Genomic DNA, 21,952 nt, shown 5'->3' with positions numbered 1-21,952 from the left:
CTCCCTGTCTAATTTATTATATCTTCCGTCAAATATGCTCATCTTCCAAGCACATGACCACAATTTTAAAGAGTTAATTACACTTACACCCCCTAAGGTTTATTGTCTTTTCACATACACTCCCTGTGATTTCAATAATTACACATACACCCCCTGAGGTTTTAAAACTGTTGCATATAACCCCCTACAAAAGAAAAAAAAAATAAATAAAAAAGAAAATATTTGTATTCAGATTGGACCTTACACCTTCAATAATCTTATTAGGCTATTTAATCCCTTAGCATGCTTTTTTGCATAATTTCTCATCATTTTCGTCTCACTATAGGGGGTTATATGTAACAGTTTTAAAACCTCAAGGGATGTATGTGTAATTATTAAAACCCTAGGGAGTGTATGTGAAAAGTCGATAAACCTCAGGAGGTGTAAGTGTAATTAACTCCAATTTCAAAGGTATAATTGTCACTTCACACCCTACATATTAATTAGAAGGTAAAATTAGAAAGAAAACAAAAAAATCTCTCCCTCTCCCTCCCTTCTCTCTCTTCTTTCTCTATCTTTCCTCTCTTTTTCTTCTTCTTCTTCTTCTTCTTCTTCTTCTTCTTCTCTCTTCTCTCCCTAAATTCAAATCTAAAGCACCCATTCTCTTCTCTCCCTGAATTCCAAATCCAATCAGTGTCTTTCAGCCTGTGATTCATGAATCTCCAAGTATTGAATTCTAGAACCTCATTTCCATACCATAAATTTGAATTGACCAGATGGATTCAAGAACCTTATAATTTGAACTCCACTAAAAGGAAACAGAATTGTTAAGGCCATGGCTCTTTCAGTTAAATCATCTCCAGAAAACTCTTAGCCAAAAAACAATCTCCAGAAACACATATAACTTAACAAAAATGGTTTCTTCTATAATAAAACTTGTAATCCATGAGTTTTTGTTGCAACTTTCTATACTTGATTAACAATCCAATAAAAGCAGGACAAGAAGAGTGAAGGAAAATTTCTCCTTCTGCCACTCTAGGATAGATCATAATGTAATATGAAATATACTTATTTTCCATCAAGTTTTAGCAACCGCTGAAAGAACTTTGATTGGCTACCACGAAGGTAGCTATCATTAACATGGATGAATATTCCTTTAGGGTATGTTTGGATAAATGATTTCAAGGTAGAATTTGATATTATGTGGAACTTATAAGTTCCAAGTGGCCAAAATGACCCATTTGGGTACTTCAAAATATGATTTAGACATTACCCTGTCATTTACAACCAGAATTTAGGAGGGGCAAAAGTGACCTGTTTGGCTGTTGAGTTCATTTGTTAATTTAGTTTTAATAACTCCATTGTATTTTAATTAAGGTTGTGAGAGATTGATTAGTGCTTATTGGTTACTTTTGTTTTTCAGATCATCTCTGCTTTCCCTCCTACTTGAAATTTTTTAATATTACTTGGTCAGATTGGTTGCATTTCCCCCTGACTTTTGAAAGGTTGTGCTTGATAGTTTGTGGAGCTGTAATGTACCAATTAATTTTGAGATTGGCCAATGTATATGTATGCTGAAAGTTTCTGTTCTTATGCTATGCTTTGTAATTTTGGTCGAATTATTCTTCGTTTGTTCCAAAACTATAAATTTTGTCCTTGGTACATTCAAATTCTGGAAACAGAACTACATAGATGGTTTTTGAATTCAAATAATATGTAGATGCCTGTCACCCATATAAATTATTTAGTGGGTCTGTTAGATGCCCCTAGGGATCTTTCTACTTTACATTCTAGATATGACTACATGCTTTAATTTAAAGACTGAATGATTTTGCAGGTATTTGTTATTGGTCTACTGTAACGAGCTGTTTTGAATATATATATATTACATTGCCATTATGCTTTTTTTGTTTTTGTTTTTTTTCCAATTGAGAGACTAAGATAAGAGGCTGCTTTTAACTTTATAATTCAAATTTAGGTAAACCATAGACCAAAAAAAAAAAAAATTTAGGTAAACCAGATTGGACGGTGACTGAGACCATTAAAGTGGTGAAGCTGGCAAAGGATGCTCACCAGAGAGTGATGACATCTCATAGATGTGGTGAAACTGAAGAAGGCCCACTAGGGAATGCTGTAGTAAGGCACTTCAGAAGCTTCAGAAAAATTATGAAGTTGTCAATATTGCAGAAGTTTTGGAAAAGAGTCCAGTTTTTTGGTGGTTGTTTGTGCATATTTTTCTAGGCTCTTGTACTCCCTTTCTTGCTGAGGCTTTTGCTATTGTGATTTCTTTGTAGTGCTAGAGTATTTTTTTCTCTTCTTTTTTTTTATTCTATTGCTTTGTAAGTATTTAATTGGTTTTATTTTGTTGTTAGTACTAGTTTGTGAAATTACATATGATGATGGTATAATCAATATTGTTCACAATTTTTAGGTTATTTGTTAACTCTATCTTTTTAAGATCTTTCTATACCTCACTAGTTTTCTATATACTTTACAATTGTCTTGTTCACAATTTTATTTTGTATTAATTTCTGCATATATAGGTATTACGTTATATATGCATGACAAGTTATACATCTCATTACAGAAAAGAAAACAAAGGGAATATAAATCCCACAATTAAATACCATCAACTAAATAGATTAATCAAACAAGTCACTTTATATAATTATATCACATCACTTTGAAGTTCTTCGGAACTTCAAACTGCTTCATCCAAGCACACACTTAGATGATTATAATCACTTCTACAAAGAGACAGACTAAGAAGAAACTGGTCTAGTGATGCAATCTAGTCATAACATCGAGAACGAGCTAAAGCCACTATCACTAGTTCAAAATCAATAGAAACAGACTCCTTCAATAGTTTTTTTTTTTTTTTTGGCCAGGAGACTCCTTCAATAGTTAATCGTGTCAAATACTCACTCTAAACAAACCAATACCTCAGAAGAGGAAGAAAATAAAGAGAAATCAGGGGAGACAAGCGCATTTGCAATACCAATACTACCTAGATACGTTTAACATTCAATAAGACAATCAAATACCCAGACTCTACCACTGGGAAGCTAAAGGAATTTCAATATTATCATTTTATTTTTAACTCTTGCCTACCATAAACTTATCATTTTGTGTAGCTAACATTTAAACAATAATGTAAGCAAGTCAAATAAAATAATGCCTAAAAGACACATCCATGGTTACTCAGTCAATAAGAATAACGAGCAGTCAGTTATCAAACAAATAAAAAAAAAAAGATTAACATGCAGTACCTTCATTCATGAATGGTTGTCAACAAGACTGAAATTATTACAGCAAGACTAGATGCAAATAAGAGAAGAATTGCATCACTTTCTGAAAGGTGTCATGCCAATGCCACAGATGCTATGCAACAGATTGTCAAGCAGTTCTCTCCGGCGTCCAACCCTTCAACACTTGCAAACTGCTCTGTCCTTTATCTACCCAGACTAATAATGGATCCAAGAAAAAAACAGAAAAGTTCTTGCAAATTCACCAGGTTACATTGTGTAAAAAGAAATAGAAATATAGATATCTTGATGTATGATGAAACTGTGGGCACCATCTAGATTAGAATATATAGATATTTTCATACAGGAAAACAATCCAAAGTTTGTGTGCACCACAACTACCAAGAATCTACAGTTAGGGAAACCCTAGCACATAATGCACACCTACAAGGCCACAATTTCTGTTAAAATTTCTTTTCCCAAGCATTATTGGACATATTTGCTACTATAGAAAAGTAAAAATATCATTATAATAAAAAATAAAAAGAATAAAAAAAAAACTTCCAATTGATTAGGAGAAGGATTGTGCAGAAGCTTTATTATATGAACACAAATTAGAAGGAAAGATTAAAGGATCCCATTCATTCTAAAAAGAAACAAGAGACAACAATGGCGAAACATTATATTAATAATTAAGGGAAAAAAAGAACTCCTAATTTTAATGCAGAATGCAGAAAGACTTTTCAAGCTTCAGTTGAAGTCCTTCAACCTTTTCTTAAGCATGTCCATTGATTTCTTACGGGCACTTTGCTTGGTATTTCTGTTTGATAGGCTCCCAAAAATCCCATCAGGGGAATCCTTGAATTTCTCACAGATACTAGCCACCTTTTTATAATCCAAAGCATTGTAGTTTTTCTCCCTTATAACAGGATTCATGAAGTTCTCTGGCTGACTGCTCGACAAAAGGTTTATCAATTGTCGTGCTTCTATCAAGCAACCTCTAAAACTACCTTCTGGGTAAATTTCGCTCAAGCCAGTACTGTGAAACCTCTCATCTGCAAAAGACTCCAAAATATTCAAATCATTGTTGATACCCATAACGGCATTAGCATTGAACCTCTTGACGCTATCACTAAGAAAAGCCGATACTATAGAGTTGGAAATGTGATCAAGAGCCCCACTCCCGACCTTGTACAAAGCATCCAAAGGTAAAATTTGTTGCGCTTTGGACATAACAGTTTCAAGGTAAATAACAACTTCATTTATATATTCATTTTCAATCTGTGCTATATCCTCCGAAGTCCAATTGATATTTTCTGTAAGTGCCATGAACTCATCCAACTTGGTGTTCACCAAATTCAGCAAAGCAAGATAAGCTTCATCCCTTGAAGTCTTTAGAACCACCTTAGCAGTTAAACAAGCTTGAGGCCTCTCAACTGACCGGATTGGGATCCCACATAGTTGGGCTGCCTGTCGAAGAAAAAAGTCACAAGCTCTTTCAAGTACGGCTATGTTTGCAGCAATCTGCATGGCTTGAGAGACACCAATGTTACCACTTTGAATTGTATTAAGTATCACCTCATTTAACACATCGATCAATAGTTTGTCCAAATACTTCTTCACAACATCATAATGATTAGTATGTGCCCCATGAGACAAGTAATCAACAGATCCTTTGATGAATGATCTGACAATTCGGCAGGCATCAGGTACTGTGGAGGAGAATGGTGTAATGTATGGGAAAGCTGGTAAATTATCTGATGTCTGGAGATTAAATGACAAGACATTACTGTCATAGTCAGTGTCCTTTTTCAAGACCATCTGCTCATAGGTATCATTGGCAATAACATTAGCAATTTGTTGACGACACTCTTCCGAAAGAAGTTCGTGGTATTTGTCTCGGCTCTTGTCAAGCGTCTCAAGAAGTGCTCCCACTTCATACCCATATTGTTTGAGAGTAGAGCAAAGAAGAGTCAAATAATCCTTCACCAAGAGAAGATGGGTTGCAGAATTCATCTGGGAGAACTGTTCCTCCAACAGAGATTTCATTCTCGCTATAGCTGTTTCCCACATTGTTTCAACTTGCTCAGCCGACAGTAGGCCCCCAGCAGTCCTCAGCACCCGGTCCTCCACTATGAAGTATCCAGCAATTTGAGCCAAAAATGTTTGATAGGATTCAACAAAAGGCTGTGCTGAAGAAATCTGTAAGTCTGAATTAAGCTGCAACAATCGATTTCTATAGTAATATTCCCAGAACTTTTCTTGAATTCCTAGGCAAGTTTGGATGTGATATGCCCTATATAGAGGAGTTAGGTCAACCTTCAAAACAGATTCTTCATCAATTTCTTCAACTTCTAAAGTGTATGCAAAATCTCCTGACCCTGAAACATTTTGTTCCTCAGCTTTCCTTTGGCGTTCGACCATTTCCTCATCCCTCTGGCGCGCAGATGCAGAATGACCTATTGCCGTTTGGCCAATATCCTTCGCAGAACTCCTTATGTGAACCAACCATTCATTGAATTTACTAGTTACTTTCTTCTCAATGTGCAATTTAATCACCGGAATTCTCTTCTCTATAACCATTCTAAGTGCCCTGACAGGAATATTCTGCAAGTAATTTTTCTCAATCAAATCCAAAGTTTTCAAGGCCGGGTAAAGCCGGCCTTCAGTTATGTGTCTATTAAACTTGACACAGAGCTCCAACACCTGTAAGCAGTTCTTGGACATTTTGATAGCTTCAGTCACATTCTTTTTTATTGAATAAGATTCAAGAAGCTCCTCAAGTTTTGTCAACAAAGCACTCCCAACCTCTTGCAACTTAAAGTTATCACTGGAGAGCTCGCCTTTTAGCTCTTCAGCATCAACTAACACACCACGAAGCTCATCAACTGCACGAATGAATTCCTCATAGTGAGTCTTACAGAGCTCCTCAATTTCGACTTCCTTCTTTTTCACAACATGCTTGAGCTGGTGGAGGAGTGATTCTGGCCTCCCCATCTCAAATGCATGCCTGACAATAGGACCCAGGTCATCTCCATTCCCAATCAATGTAGCGAGAACCAAGTCCTCTCCAGCATCCCCATTCTCTGTAACAATTCTTCTCTTTGCTTTTGAATCCATTATTAGTCTGAAATATCCCTCTGAATCAAATCATACAAAAGGGAAAAATAAAAAAAATAAAAATTATAAGCTCAGTGAAGGATACAAACGAAGTTATATCTTACTCATCCTAATCAAACAACGAAAAAATATGATATCCTAAGAAAAAAATTCTCATAACCTAAAAGAGAATCTTAAACAACATATGTATACCAGATTAAAGGGGTTAGAATGTCCCTTTCAGCAAATATCTAAATGGGTTCTTGTCAAAAAGGGAGGGAAATCCACATGAAGACAATAAAAAACCAATAAAAATGGATACTTGTTCCTACTATGTTTGGGAAGATTATAAATCGTTCAAATAATTGATATCCTTGAAAATTGATACAGCAATAAGATAAAGAACAACCCCAGAAAGAAAAACAAAAACTAAACTAAACTAAAATAAAAGAAGAGCTTGATCAAAATGGGCATCAGGGCATAATGACAATAATATCCAAAAAGTCCATCGATCACAACAATAACTGAGAAACAAAACAATAAACACAGAAATATGTTTTTCACTGTCACCAGGCAATTCAAAAGTGGAAGACAAACAGATAAGCAAAAAAAAAAAAAAAACCGAGATATATTTTCAAAAAATGGGAAACTTTGATTGTGAAAGAGACTCACTTACGGAGTGAAGCTGTTATTTTCGTCTTTTGTTTGAGCCTCGAAATCTAACAATGAAAAATAGAATTATATCCAGAAACCCTTGCTTTTCCTTTTTATGCTACCATTCCTTGTATTTCCATCACTCTGTTTTGGTGTTTTCCTTTATAAATGGCTACTGCTTTCCTGCATTGCATACAGTGGGTTCGAACTGGTTAGTGGGGTTTCGGTATTTCCGTAGAATAAAACTTGCCTGCACCCCCTGTTTCACCAGCTGGCATCCCTCTCTCTCTATCTCTCTCCTCTCTCTCTCTCTTTCCCTCTCTCTCTTTCTCCCTTTTTTCTCTCTTGTGACACCACCTGTCCCCCTAAAACGGGGGCAGGTAAGTTTCACTCATTTCCGTAACATAGTTTTTACATCTCTCACGATGCTACCAATGTGAGGTAGTGTTTGGTGCCTTCCGTCCATGACTCCATGCCACTTTTTGTGCACTCGGCATCTTATACACACCACGAAAAGACTGACCCACCCCTCTGTGGGTCCCATATGAACAATCTCAATTCTCATAAAACATAAAAAGGCTAATTACCACTTGTCCCAAATTAAAAAGAGTCGTTTTGCACTTTACTACCTTTACAATTTCGTGTTTTGTGTGATATTTCACCCCCAAAACTATGCATCATTCAATACTTTTATCTCATTTTATTAAATTTACAAATGTACAAACTTTGGCAGGTTTTTGACTGAAAACTTGTCATACAATGGTTTGCATAGATTTACAAATGCTCCTTCTATTAAAAGATTTCTTAAATAATTTTATTTAAGAAATTCATCGTAAGGTCATTCTATATTCTATTTCAACGATATGAATCGTTTATTTTGTAGGTCTTTATTTCATGATCATCTATGCAAAAACTTAGAAAAATCGTAAACCATTAATATATCTAATTTTGACCTCATAAATAGATGAAAAAAATGTTTTTTATAAACACTTAAAATAGTGACCATTTAATCAACGGTCAAATAGTTTCTAATTTACCTAATTTTTTACAAAGACGATACTTTAATGGAGACCAAAAAAATATACAGTTCCGATAATCAAAGTAGAATATAGAGTGGACCTCACAAGAGATCCGAGATTCCTCAATGGAAAAGGTATACATATGTAAATCTACAGACCCCTTCCATTGAGGGATCTCTCATTTAAAGTTAAATAAGGGATTTCTTGTGGGGCTCACTCCCCATTGTATTTAATGATCAGAACCGTCTACATTTTTAGGTCTCTATTGAAGGATCATCGTTACAAAAAATTAGCTAAATCGGAACACATTACCCATTTGATTAAATGGTTATCATTTCAAATTTTCAAGTATTTATCAAAAATATTTTATTCGTCTATTTATTTTATCAAAGTTAGATAATTTAATAATTTCCGATTTATTTAATTTTTTGCAATGATGATCTTTGAATATAAATCTAAAAAATAAACGGTTTGGATCGTTGAAATACTACAAAGAGTGGGCCCTATAAGAGATCCCTTAAATGAAATTGTTTTAAGAATCCTTCAATAGAAGGGGTGTATATATATATATATATACACACACACCTATATGACTTGTTAATTTACATATATTCGTTCAATGACAAATAAAAGAAGGCTTTTTAACAATTTACCTACATAAATTTTGACCCGTTTTTTACTTCACCACCTAATAAATTTTTTGATTCGATGTGGTACTTTAATTTTAAAAAAATTTCAATGTCAAAACCTCTATTACATTTTGTCACATTTTCTATTAAAAATGAGAGTATTTTGGTCTTTCTAAGTTAATTTCTATTGTTTGACAAAAAAAAAATGCAACAATGAGCAACCCCACCCACGCTGCTCCCTCCTACCCTCCCTCCCTCCACCAGATGCTACCCATCACTGGTGGTTCTCATGCCAACCATCCCAATAAATTCTAACCCTTCTTTCTCTCCCCCTCTTTTTCTCTTGACAACACAATGCTAGTTTGTGAATCTCAACAACACATTCAGTTAAAAGTCAATCTAATAAATGCTTCCAATTCTAGTCCAAAACAAAAGATTTTCAATATATATACATAGATGAGTACTCTAATGCTAACTGATTAGCAAGTTAATACGAAGCTAACCATGCTTTTGACCCCACCACATAACTAATCTCATAATCCGAACCGTCCATTTTTTACGCCCTACTTCAAAGATTATCATTACAAAAAATCAACTAAATCAGAAATCATTTAATCATCTAATTGTGATCAAATAAATAGACGATCACTATTTTCGATAAAAGTATATAAATAGTTATTATAATCAATGGCTAAATGACTTCCGATTTTGGAGATTTTTAACAAAGAAGATCTTTGAAGTACAACCTAAAAAATAGACGGCTCAGATTTTGAGATTATATTGTGCGGTGTAAGGGTGGGCACGAGATGGGGGGGACGGGACTTACCCCATCTCGTTCCCATCTCATGATTTGAGTTCGGGATCGGTACGGGACGGGATGAGGGTTTTGGGATTATGGTACCATCTCGTCCCGTACCAAACTGGTTCGATACCATTCCCGATCCCAGACTAAAAAATAATAAAAAATCAATTATTCAATTTTTATTCAAAATTCATCTTCAAATAATAACCTGTAAACATAATCTATTTTTATTCAACTATGCAAACAGAACAAGAATTCAAGTAATAACCTGTTTTTATTCAAGATTGAAAATTTAAATTAAAGACTTCAACAATTCAAAATTCAAATAAACAACAATACAACATAAACTTTAACAATTCAAATATTCAAAGTTTCAAAGTTCAAACATAAACTCATAAATCAGCAAATCACAATTAAGCCTCATAGCTTATTTACCAAATCCAAATTAAAAAACATAATTAAGCCTTATGACTTATTACATCCCAAACTAAAAAAAATTGAAAAATATAATTAAGCATATGGCTTATTACATCACAAACACAACAAACATAATTAAGCCTTATGGCTTATTACATCTCAAACTCATAAGTAATTGAAATCCAAATTACTTTCCCTTTGCTTTTGGATTTGAACTCTTCAAACTACAAGTGGCATCAATGGTAGTACTTGCATATGCTACACAAAATAATTCATAGCAATTAGTAACTTAGTCCATGAAACTTACAAAACAAATATATACAAACTTACAAAGCAAACCAAGTAAAGTTTAAGATAATAAACAAAACATTACCTACACTTTCATAAAATTCAAGTTCTTCAAGACAAGGTTCATCTTCTAAATCCAAGTTAAAAAATGAATTGGGCTTAGTGATATTTGGGCCCATTAAATTAAATAAATAAATTTTTAATTAAATTTTAATTAATCGGTACGGGATGAGACCATCCCGGTATTGAACATTCAGGACCGATCCCATCTCGTTTGAAATCGATATGGTACAAGATCGGTACGAGATTGGAAAAAATAAAATGGGATGGGACCAAACGATACGGAATGACACGGAACGGTATGGTTTCGGTATTTTCGGTTTTAATGCCCACCCCTAGTGTGGTGGGCCTAATAATGTGATTTGCTTTTGTATTAACTTGCTTCCAGTTAGATTTAGAGCATTTTTGTGTATACATATATATATATAAGCCTATTAATGAAAAATTCTCCTTTATATATTCACACTAGTCTCTATTCAGGTGTTCATGCGCGTTTAAAAAGTGTCGTACCTTAAACGGCCGACCCATGTGATTTTTTTTTTTTTTTTTTGTGAGATAACTAATCTTATAATATTTTTTTTCTTTCTTATAATCAAATGTTAACCTTTTTTTGCTTGACACATGTATAATAGATAGAACATTAAGATTAAATACCAAATATCAATAGTTTTTCAGCAAAACACTAATTTTTTTTTTAGTTTAGGTACTAATCTAGAGTAAGACAATTTGGATTAAGTTACAAATATGTACAAAACGTGAATTTTTTTGACAATGAGCGCTCAGTGGTTTTCCATTATTATTTTTTTGTTGCTATATAGTTGTTATTGTCGAACAGTCACAGTTAGGACTATTTGAAATTCATAAAAATTTAAAATTTATAAAGGTTTCATGCTTTCGATTTAGGCTGGAGGATAAAGTTCTACAACCTAGAGACTAAACATTAAAGTTTAAGCGTAGTAAACACTGAAAAAAAAAAAAAAAACAAATCAGTAAAAAAATTATGACTGTTAGGTACAGTCACAGTTGAGTTTGTAAAAAAAAAGAAAATGTTTTTCGAGCGCTCGGCACTGTTCACTGAATGAACAATTCGAAGTGCTCGATAAAATCACGTTTTTTAAAGTTGGTACATAAACTCAATTTTAGTATCTAAAGTGAAATGACATAAATGTTTTGATAGTTAAAATAAAAAAACATTGAAATTTGGTACCTAAAATCAACGGACCTTATATGATGTGGTCCATGTTATTTTAATTTTTTTAATCAAGTCACGGTAGTCTAGATTTTGTTACAATTAAGTCCAAAATTAAAATTTGGTCAACATTTTAGGCAAAATTTTCATGTGAGAATCACATACAATGTATGCTAATATTTGTGAGTTTATGAACAAAACGATCATAAAATTTGTATAGTTGCACTATCATGCTGGTTGTAACATAATTCGTATAGGAGCAAAGGATTTCACTGTCTAAATTTTACTTGATGGTAACAAATTGTAAACTATGAGAATTTAATTGAAATAACTTGAAAAAAAAAAAAAAAAAGAATATCTGGGTCCCAATGGGATGAGCAAGTCCAATGGCGCCCTGAATTACAAGTCAGCCTTTTTCCTTTTAGGGTTAAATACAAAAATGGTCCACAAACTTTACAATAAGTCTTAATTTAATCCACTAACTATAAAAAGTGTCAATTTGGTCCACAAACTTTCCAAGTTGTACCAAAGCAGTACAAACGCTAACTTTTATTAGAAAATTAACGAAATTGATCACATGAAAATGTGATGAACAGACGAAAATGTCTCTGAAAATGTGGTCACTTGCTGTGCACATGACCAGTTTTCGTTAAATTTTTCGATGGAAGTTAACGTTTGTACTGCTTTGATATAACTTACAAAGTTCGTGGACCAAATTGACACTTTTTATAGATAATAGACCAAATTGAGATTCACTGTAAAGTTTGTGGACCATTTTTGTATTTAACCCTTCCTTTTATTGTCTGATCCATACATGGATAAGACACAGAGTCACAGAGAGGAGGTGAGTGAGTCAAATAATCCATTTCACCCTTCAAATTCGTTTCCTCTAAAATTCGTGTGTCTAGCTCCTCCATAATGGCCACTGCTCCTCAACCTCCAATGCCCTCTCTCATCCCCTCAAACTCTTCTTCACGTTCGAAACCGCCACCAGTTCTCTCGCCTTCTCCTGCATTCCCTCAGAACCAGCGCAGCCAACAGAGTATGAGTTTGAGAAGAGAGTTGTTGAAAGGGCTTGCTCTGCTTCCTCTGCTTGAAGCAATAAAACAGCCACTGCCTTCAGAAGCCAAGGAGGTGGTGGTGGGTTCCTACCTCCCACCCTCACCTTCCGACCCTTCCTTCGTCCTCTTCAAAGCCTCTCCTAAAGACACTCCCGCTCTTCGCGCAGGTACTTTGATGGGTTTTTTTTTTTTTTTTTTTTTTTTTCAATGTGTTCTTTTGCATGGCCCTCTTGGCTCTAGCTTTAACTGTTTATAGTATGCCCACTTCTATGGCTTTAGCAATTTGGTTGTGTTTGTGTGTGTGTGGCTGCAAGGACACATGGGAGCTTTGAGTGGTTCTTGGACTACCTAGTAGAGTCAAGAGTGGTGGATTTTGGTTGGTTCAGCAAATTCCACACCAAACCACTGATTTATTACATTACTAGTTGTTAATAACAGACTTATTAACCAAGGTAAAAGTCTGCTAGTGGTGGGAGAACTTGCAGTCTAGGGGGTGCTTCTAGCTTATTTATTTTGAATGCGGTTTCCGAAGAAGAATGTGAGGAGTCAATTGTTTGTTTGGGATAGCATTTTTTCACTTAAGTGGGATGGTCAGTAATCTTATCAAGCACTTAGAGCTTTGTCACAATAATGCAGTTGGCCCGTAATGCTGTCATTTACTATCTCCAGTCTTGAAGGAATTCCAAAATTTATAGTCACAGTTCTACTGAGCAGAGAATCATACAATTACAGAAGATTTTAAACTTGGAAATTCTGGTTTTCGTGAACGTCAAGGAATCTTATGCAAATGGGAGATTGTGTGACAAGTGGGGGTTTTGATTATTTTTTTTCCTAGGAAATAACTTTTTCTTTTGGTTTTCTTGAAGTTGTAGTCTGTTACCTGTGTAGGTTTATATCTACTTGTATTTTGTGGCGCCTTTTTGCTGCTTGTTGAGTAGTAATAAGAAGTATGAGAAGCTTTGCAGATCATTGAAAATCAATCCTGAGCTCTCTGGCTGAGATGCTGGTTAAGAGTTAAGACCTCTTGAGTGGAGGTGAGAAACTCACCAACAATGTGCAACACTGCATTTAAGGCATGGATCTTAAATCAGTCAATATACTTACTGGACGTCATAGGTATGTTTTTCTCAAGTAGTAATCAGTCCACCTATTCTGAACCATTGAATGAAATATTTTCCGTGGTTGGAATTCTGAAATCTTATCCTGTTTCGAACGCAAAGCTATGGAGGAGTTTTAGGAAGTTACAAGGATTAGAAACGTGACACTGTGAATCTGGATGTGAAAGAGCAATAGAATATTGGAAGTTATCCCAAAAGGTACAGGAGGATGTCTGCTTCATATTTTCGGGGATGGTTTGAGTGGAGGAAAATGAGAGGTTCGAGCCTTGACATATGGAGTAGGCATCAAATGCAGGAATGGTTGAAAGACTGATTATAAACTATGAGTGGAAAAATAAAATATAGTTTCAGGAAGTGTGAGCTATTTGGCCATATATAATCCATATCCCCAAAACCCCCCGATAAGAATAAATATTGGATTCCCAAAAATTGGACCAGTTGAGCTAATGCAGAAGGCTGGGCCTGAGCAAGGGAGAGTTGATGGGAATGGGAAAACTGATTGTAGCCTCAACCACATAAAGCTAGCAAGGAGAATGGTCAAGGAGCAGAGAATGGGCTCTGGAGCTTGGGCTGCTGACACAGGTTAAATAAAGGAGGAAGAAGAGCTGTTGAGTTTCTGGACTGGACTTAGAAGACGAGTGCATCAATTTTTTAGCAATAATGCTTTTGGATACTTATAAGATTGAAAGGCGAAAAAAGTAGGAGAGTAGCATCCGAGCAGAAAATAAGAGGTAGGAGGACTCCAAAAAGGATATCAAAGTGCTGAAATGATTGTGCTTTATCTTTTCTGTACGTTTTATTTGTAAAAATAATGCTGTTACAGACTTTTGTGCTAGCCATTTTCAGAGAAGAGTAGGTTTGAAATCTGGATGCTAGTGAGCTTCCTTATGCAGTTGAAAGTCTCCCAGAGATCGAGTATTAGGAATTTTTGTACTAATAGAATTACGATAACTATTCTTTCATTAAATTCCAAAAGAAATTAAAATGAATACCTTAGAGAGCTGCGGTTTCTTGAAGCTGGAGTGAGAATGATGTTTGGTTTCTTCATAGAAAGTTATAGGTAGTTTTCTGATTTCATATTTTCATTCTTCCCCCTTCAAAGCTTCTAGTATAGATTTGAGGATTCTGAATATGTTATTGGTTTCTGTTCTCATTGCATATATCTGGATTAAGTTCTGCTTTGCCTACAAAGATATAAGAAAATTAGTTTAACATCAATCTCTTTCTTAACATAGCTTAACTCTACAGTTCTCAGGCTCAGTGTATTACCTCAATTCTGTATGCTTGACCTAGGAATAAAGAATGAAATGGCTTATTTTTTACATCTTTCAGTATACAGGGCTGGGGTGTTAGGATTGATAAGTCTAAAGTACTATTGCCTCCTGGATTAAGGTTTTACCTCCCTATGTCATGACTGAAACCATTTAACTTGGTTTTCATCATCTTGAGATATTAAACAAAAAATGAAAGGCCTCTAACTGGGAATAAATGGGTACATATTGACAAATTTCTCTTAAAATTTTTCTGGAATTGTCTGTTATAACACAATAAAATAATTAAATAACACCAAAGAATGTTCTTCCCTATGGTGTTGGCACTAAGTTTTTTCTCTATCCTTCTAAGACCTCCTCTTATTGTTGCTTGGCCAAGTGACAAGAGTTGCTTAATTAGCAAGAAAAGAACAAAATCAAGTAGGGAGTAGATATGATAACCAGTACAGAAGTTATTGGTGTTGTGTTTGGCAATTTGTCTTCTACTGTAAACCCTCATCAATGTTATAAAAATCATGTATAGAGAATTAAGGGACATGGAATTGTTTTCTTTCTCGCTTGCAGAGTAGGCCTTAGTGCTTTACCATATGGCTAGTTATTGTAATTAGCACAGTTATCGCATATGAAACTCACTACCTTTATTTTTTTATTGTAAACATATGAAACTCACTACTCACTATAATCTTGTTATCACTCATCGAACCATAACAACGCTACCACTATGGCTTGCACCACCATTGTTACTGTTGCCCCATCATTAATGACAGAAAGTTTTGTGTGATGTGCATATATTGTAAGTGGTTTTTTTGATGAATTCTAGGACTGGACTATTCAGATTCACAGAATGAAAATGAATTATGTTACTCATTCTTAAATTTTCAAATCTTGTACAATTGCAATTATGTGCTAAACTAGCATTTTGTAAGGTATATGGTTGTTTGTTTTGTATATACTTATCATACTCGAAACTTAGTTCTTTGCAGGAAACGTGCAGCCTTACCAGTTCATCCTCCCCCCGACATGGAAACAGACACGTGTAGCAAACATATTATCTGGAAATTACTGCCAGCCAAAGTGTGCAGAGCCCTGGGTGGAGGTCAAATTTGAAGATGAAAAACAGGGAAAACTTCAGGTTGTGGCTTCACCTTTGATACGCCTCACCAATAAACTGAATGCATCAATTGAAGATATTGGGAACCCTGAGAAGCTGATTGCTTCTCTTGGCCCTTTCGTTACTGGAAACACATATGACCCAGATGAGCTCATTGAGACGACAGTTGAAAAGCGTGGCGATCTGATGGTACAATCTTTCTTGACTATTCAGCTTGTCATGAACTAATATGTGTTTTTGAGTAATGCATCAGAATTTCCTGTATTAACTGTCTGTATTATCTCACATTCATATACAAGTTTGATTATGCAAGAAACATGTGCAATCTTGTCTTCCTTAATTACCGCACAAATAACTGGACAAGTAACAATAGTATCTGGTTCATATTAGACTTTGTGGTAAATCACATGGTGAATGTGTTTTGGGATTGAGTTCAAAATAACTGTATTATCAACCTAAAGCTTTAGTGGCATGAGTGTGAGCCTGTTTCAGTTTCATTTGTGATCATTACAATTTGCTGGTGAGACATATTTGTTTCTAAGATAATTGGATATTCCTTTTGGATTCCATCTCTCTTTCCATTGTTCATGGGATATAGCTGGCTAAATAAGGTTGATTAGAGAAGAGTACTAGTTCTTAAACACCTTAATATTAGGTTTATGTTCCCATTTTAAAATGCTTAATAAGTTGTTTCTTTTTCTACCTATACTATTCTGGGTTTAGAATAAAAGTCAAGCTGGTGAACATGAATTCTATCTGTGACTGTGGGTAGCAATCTGAAACTTTCATTGTGGCTTTGTATGCAGTACTACAAGTATGTGCTGGAGACCCCATTTGCTCTAACAGGTTCCCACAATCTTGCAAAGGCAACGGCAAAGGGAAACACTGTTGTATTATTTGTGGTTAGCGCAAATGACAAACAATGGCAAACATCTCAGAAGACTCTAAAAGCCATGCTTGATTCCTTTCAGGTTTAATTACTCATTGCCAAATGAAATGAAGAAAATTATTTCCACTCCAAAAGGCTGCATTTTGAAGAAATTGAGTTCACCATTTATGAGATTATATCGACTGAGTATATATAATTAATTACTTGTGTAAAGTATAATGTACATCCTGAATGCAGCCATTATGCAGTTTTGATCCCACCAACATATGAAATCTGAGCAGACTGTTGTAAGGGAATGAGTGTGTGGTTATTTGTTTAAAAGGTGTTAACTAGTCAGGACCCAACTATTACTTGGGTCCTATTTAATAGAAGAGGGTACATTCATTTAACCCAATTTTGATAATATATAAAAAACCTAGGTGTTCCATACAAACTCAGATGGCTATATTAAATTCAAGAACCATATGATTCATAATCTTAACCGGACTATCGCAGTTCAAACAGACATACAGAAACTTTGGATAGTCTAGAAAATTAAGGGTACATGAGGAGGTTAACAATCTAGGGGCTATTCTTTTGTTAATATACAAAACTGGGAGCTTCTGGAATTAGATGTAGTTGTCATTCAAAACTCCAAAGCCAATTTTCCAAGTTCAAGTAGTCACTAGGTGAGGACCAGATCGAGGGAGCACGCATGAGTACGTGACATACTTCACACTGTCTAAAAGCACAACAACGAAAATCCGAGAAAGTGACTTCGGCTTGATCTCCACATCAATGTCACCAGCCTCTCTAGGATCAACAAGAACAGAGACAACCATGGGAGAAACAGATCTATTACCAGGCAAGTTGCTGTTCTGTTGATTTCTTGTCGCATGTTCTTCAGTAACGTTAAGATCAGATCCAGCAAGAGGAATTGGGAGACCGCGGAGGATCCTTCTATTCCTTCCCCTGTTAAGCTGTGTAGCATTCTGACGGTGTTCAGAAACATTAGAAACTGAAGATGCAGGAATTATACCTCCTGAAGGAGAAGCAGCTGAGACATCAAACTGGAACACTTCAGTGCACATGCCAGAACTCAACAGTGGTCCTGCAGAATATTTAAGAAAACCATGGGAAGTTAATAAAGAAGAGTTTGATATGACCACTAACAATGGAAGTACAATGGACAGAAAAAATTACAAACCGAACTGAATTAAACAACTTATTAGGACACAGGAAACAAGCAATAATCCAATGTCACATATCAATGCATCCTGCAGTTCACGGCATATAACCTCCAGAACATCTGAACTAAAATACACAGTTCACCTAACATATGAAACTAAGGATTTCTTTATTTCAAATACTTACTAGATATTAAGTTTCTCTATGACTTCCATTAACCAATGAAAAATCACAATTATTTATAAGTTCAAAATTCCCATTATTATATGTAATCCCGAAATAGGGAAAAATGCAGACTAATTTTACCTTGTGCACACGTACACAGATTTGCAACAGTGAAATAATAAAGAGAACGCAAACCAAATAAACATTCAAGTAAAATATAAAATCATCATAACCATGCAATATGTAGAATAGTAAAACACATAATTGTACCCAGTGAAGAAGCTAAAAGCAGCCACTGAAGAATATAAAATGTACCCAGTTGTGTCATGTTGGTATGTCATTGACAAGTATTTCCAACTGAACTGATATATATTGAAGAAATCATGTTCATGTAACAGAGCTTCTTAGATATAGATTTTTATTTATTTATTTATTTCACATAAGATTGGTGGGGGGGAGTTACTCAAACTAGTAAACTCCATACAGTTTTTTATTTTGTTACAAAACTTCATACAGCATTTATTTACATATTAAAGTATGAATAAATCTAACCGTAATTATTGATAAGACTTCTTAACATTATGACTTATTTAGCAGTAGAATTATGACCAGCACGCAATGTGAAAAAGTTGGCTCCTTGAACCATTACTACTCATTAGAAATTAGTAAATTCTATATGTATTAATTGAGGATGATAGCCAAAATGGCCAGGGTAAAAAGTGTTTTCAATAAGCAGGGCAAAGCTAGTGACAACTAATCAATTTAATCCAACAGAAACATTGAATTAAATTGATATTACCTTTAATTCTAAGAACTAAAAACTTCTCTTGCAAAATACAAATTTTGGATTCAATATCAAAACATGGAGCTTGTACAGATAAACTTATCATGACAAGTACATTAATCTACACACCAACTACTTGACAAGTAGCTCTAACAGGAAACCAGATCCAGATCTCATATCACACACACACACCCCTACAAAAACACAAACTAGTGCAGGCTCATAACAACTTTTTCAGAACAGAAAACCCTTTACAGGTAGACAGCTTAATTATTTTACAATCATCAAAGGAAAGCCTCAAACCAACTTCTGATTTATCACATCATGCTTGACCATACATCACCCAAAAATAGAAAAAAACTTGATCATAGCCACAACCTCATAGCCTCACACAGTTTCTTATACATACTGCAACCGAAGTCAATTTTACTAGTTCAAACTTTACATAACTTATCAAAAGGAAGAAAAGGTCATTTTACAAAGCATCAAAGCCAAGTAATCTTTCCACTACTAGCATGATTGCACTAAACTTATATTTACTATTGGCTACCAATAAAGTTCAAGAATGTCATCAAACTCAACTACACAACTAACTATTAGCCCTCACCACTCAAAAGATTCTACTTGATTAGTTGGTTTATTAGAAGATACATGTCAACTTATCAACAAAGCAAAGAAAGCATAAATGTCTTAGCCAAGCACTAAGTACATATATACAGAATCTCAAGTAAAAGACAAACCAGATGCAAGATTATTACCTGCAAGACCTTCACGGAACCACTGTTGCAGTTTGCCATCAGCTGCCGCTGACTTCATATGGTCCTTCGAAACGTCAGCTGAACCAGCTGTAAGAGCCCTCTGTGGTCCGGCAGGATTTCTATATAAGGGAGCATGTCTCCCTCTGTTCCCTCCAGCTTCAGGAATAGCCAATGCTGAAACCAAATCTTTAGCTACAGCCAAATCACTATTCTTCATTTCAGAATGCGCATGAGATGCCATTGCTTTCTCACTGGCCAGGACCGAATGAATAATCAGGTTTCCATCAATCTTGACAAGCTTATCATTTCTGGGAACATACAAAGAAGCAACAAGTGGCTCACTACTGGCATTGCGCAGCCGAACAAATTCATCAGAGCCTGGCAGAGGTTGTGACCCACGTTCTTTCTGCCTATATTCCTTTTCTTTTTGCATATGACCCCTCTCATGATGAATTTTGTTAGAGACATCAAATTTCCCACCAGATATTCCTACCCCTATAATTTCTTCAGATCCGTTCAAATGACCATTGACTGTTAAAACCCTCCCTCTGTGCTGATCATAGAACCTATCACTAACATAAGCAGACCCACCAAGACCTTTGTCCATTACACCACCAAAGTTAACATTCACCACAGGAACAAGTCCACCAAAAAGCAATATAAAAAACAACAGTCCCAGAAAACTAATGCTAGCAACCTTCTTAGTTTTACCCTCAGTCTTCTTACTCTCCGACTTCTTCGGCTTGGGGGCAGCCGCAGGCTGCTGGGGTTTCAATCTAGGAATGGGAACCAAAGGGACCTGAGACCCTTGTTGTTTCATAACATAGGGCGAATACGGCATCCATGGATAACCCATTGGCGCCATCGGAGGATGTGGGTACATCCCCGGAGGCGGTGCTGGTGGGCACATCCCGCCACCACCGCTGCTCAATTGCTGCTTCAAAGTGGCATTCTCGGCCATAATATATGAAACCTTATTATTCAAATCAGCAATGGTGGAATGCATAGCCCTCACCTTATCCTCAAGCTCCTCCACATAATGCTTCTTCCTCTGCCTCGAAAGCTGAGCACTCTCTCTGTTCCTCATCAACCTGGCCTTCCTCTTCTCATCCTCTTCATTCACAGCGCTGTTGTCCTCCGATGACGACCTCCGATACTTGGCGCTTCTCGACTCCGGGTTCCCTTCATCGATCTCTTTCTTCCTCTTCGCAACGCAAATTTTCGCCATTTCGTCCTCCACCTTCACCTTCTCATCAGCGATGATAACAACATTCGACGACGAAACATCCCGATCAGAATTTCCCGAATGCGAAGGCGAGTTCACCGCCTCGGAAATCCCAGAGCCCTGAGACGACACGGGCCCATCAGAATTCTCCGAAAACTCGCGATTGTGCCTACCGGACTCCGACGACGGATAATTCAGAAACCCCGAGACATCCGAACCCTTATCGCCGGAAACTTCCGAGCTCCCCGATTCAGGAGATCCCGAATCCAACGGCCTAATGGAACCGGAGCTCTGCTGAGCAAACTCCGCGCCGGGATCGAAGCCGCCGTCGGGGACGAGGAAGTTCTCTGTCTCCGATGGAAGGTAAAGATTGTCCAAGTCGTCGAAGGTGAGCTCGAAGTCGCAATTGTCTTCGGAGCCGAACCCGAAGGCGAGATCGGACATGAATGTCTCATCAGTCATGGCGGCCATGCCGTCGTCCGACGAGAAGAATTGAGGATCGAGAGGAGGGATCGCTAGGGACTCGAATTCCTCATTGAAATCGCTATGATTAGAATTAGTGTTGTGGTTAGGGTTTGGTGCTGGGGGCAGATATGGCGGTTCAGCAACCACAGTGTCTGCCATATTAGGGTTTCAGAGGAAGAATTTAGAGGTATAAATGGAGAAGGAGACGAAGACGAAGACGGAGACTAATCAATTCGTTGTAACTGGTCGTTATTTGAATGAATTTGTTACCAAGCAAGGTCTGGCGCGTGCATTCACGCGCGTCTGGGTGTAATTACTGGGATTTAGTAGTTAATGCTGTGACTGATATGCGGATGCGATGCAATCTCCACTCTCCAGTGGTTTTTCAGCAATAATCTCTCGAAAAAGAGGAAAGCGCGTGAAAAATAATAAAATGGAGTTGAGATTTTTATCCAAAAGAAAAGTGCCACGTTGGCCAGGGAGTTGATCATACGCCGCGTGTCAAGGGGTTATGGTGTATCTAGAAACTTCCTCTTTTTCGTTGACGATGGAGAGAG

General features: G+C 36.2%; 3 protein-coding genes across 5 annotated transcripts; 1 reads left to right on the top strand and 2 right to left on the bottom strand.

Moving 5' to 3' along the window:
* Positions 1-3,815: 3,815 nt before the first annotated feature.
* Positions 3,816-7,153, bottom strand: SEC15A (exocyst complex component sec15A). Of its 3 annotated transcripts, none has more exons than XM_086248070.1 (2): positions 6,996-7,153; positions 3,816-6,351 (listed from the first exon to the last, which is right to left on the bottom strand). In XM_086248070.1, exon 2 carries the CDS (start codon positions 6,342-6,344, stop codon positions 3,975-3,977), a length of 2,370 nt encoding a protein of 789 aa, XP_086104196.1. In that variant the 5' UTR covers positions 6,345-6,351; positions 6,996-7,153; the 3' UTR covers positions 3,816-3,974. The 3 variants fall into 3 exon arrangements, with proteins under 3 accessions (XP_086104196.1, XP_086104198.1, XP_086104197.1); XM_086248072.1 differs by having other exon boundaries at positions 3,816-6,364; positions 7,000-7,153; XM_086248071.1 differs by having other exon boundaries at positions 7,000-7,153.
* Positions 7,154-12,214: 5,061 nt separating this feature from the next.
* Positions 12,215-17,170, top strand: PPD6 (thylakoid lumenal protein (Mog1/PsbP/DUF1795-like photosystem II reaction center PsbP family protein)). Its single transcript, XM_086246907.1, has 3 exons — positions 12,215-12,609; positions 15,815-16,131; positions 16,749-17,170. Exons 1-3 carry the CDS (start codon positions 12,300-12,302, stop codon positions 16,917-16,919), a joined length of 798 nt encoding a protein of 265 aa, XP_086103033.1. The 5' UTR covers positions 12,215-12,299; the 3' UTR covers positions 16,920-17,170.
* A 104-nt stretch (positions 17,171-17,274) lies between these two features.
* BZIP17 (Basic-leucine zipper (bZIP) transcription factor family protein) lies at positions 17,275-21,730 on the bottom strand. Its single transcript, XM_086246904.1, has 2 exons — positions 19,706-21,730; positions 17,275-17,921 (listed from the first exon to the last, which is right to left on the bottom strand). The coding sequence occupies exons 1-2, from the start codon at positions 21,552-21,554 to the stop codon at positions 17,485-17,487; spliced, it is 2,286 nt and encodes a 761-aa protein (XP_086103030.1). The 5' UTR covers positions 21,555-21,730; the 3' UTR covers positions 17,275-17,484.
* Between the last annotated feature and the right edge of the window lie 222 nt (positions 21,731-21,952).

This window comes from Dryas octopetala, chromosome 6 (genome assembly GCF_963921425.1).
Source record: "Dryas octopetala chromosome 6, drDryOcto1.1, whole genome shotgun sequence".
In the NCBI taxonomy this organism is placed as follows: domain Eukaryota; kingdom Viridiplantae; phylum Streptophyta; class Magnoliopsida; order Rosales; family Rosaceae; genus Dryas; species Dryas octopetala.
The sequence above is the reverse complement of the archived record's forward strand: the minus strand, read 5'-3'. Positions and strand labels throughout refer to the sequence as shown.

Bases quoted from the DNA above. Each gene is read 5' to 3' on its own strand.
- SEC15A (XM_086248070.1), bottom strand. From the start codon at position 6,344: ATGGATTCAAAAGCAAAGAGAAGAATTGTTACAGAGAATGGGGATGCT.
- PPD6 (XM_086246907.1), top strand. From the start codon at position 12,300: ATGGCCACTGCTCCTCAACCTCCAATGCCCTCTCTCATCCCCTCAAAC. The intron at 12,610-15,814 runs GTACTTTGATGG...AGTTCTTTGCAG, and splicing joins CACTCCCGCTCTTCGCGCAG to GAAACGTGCAGCCTTACCAG. The intron at 16,132-16,748 runs GTACAATCTTTC...CTTTGTATGCAG, and splicing joins AAAAGCGTGGCGATCTGATG to TACTACAAGTATGTGCTGGA.
- BZIP17 (XM_086246904.1), bottom strand. From the start codon at position 21,554: ATGGCAGACACTGTGGTTGCTGAACCGCCATATCTGCCCCCAGCACCA. The intron at 17,922-19,705 runs GTAATAATCTTG...AATATTCTGCAG, and splicing joins GTTCCGTGAAGGTCTTGCAG to GACCACTGTTGAGTTCTGGC.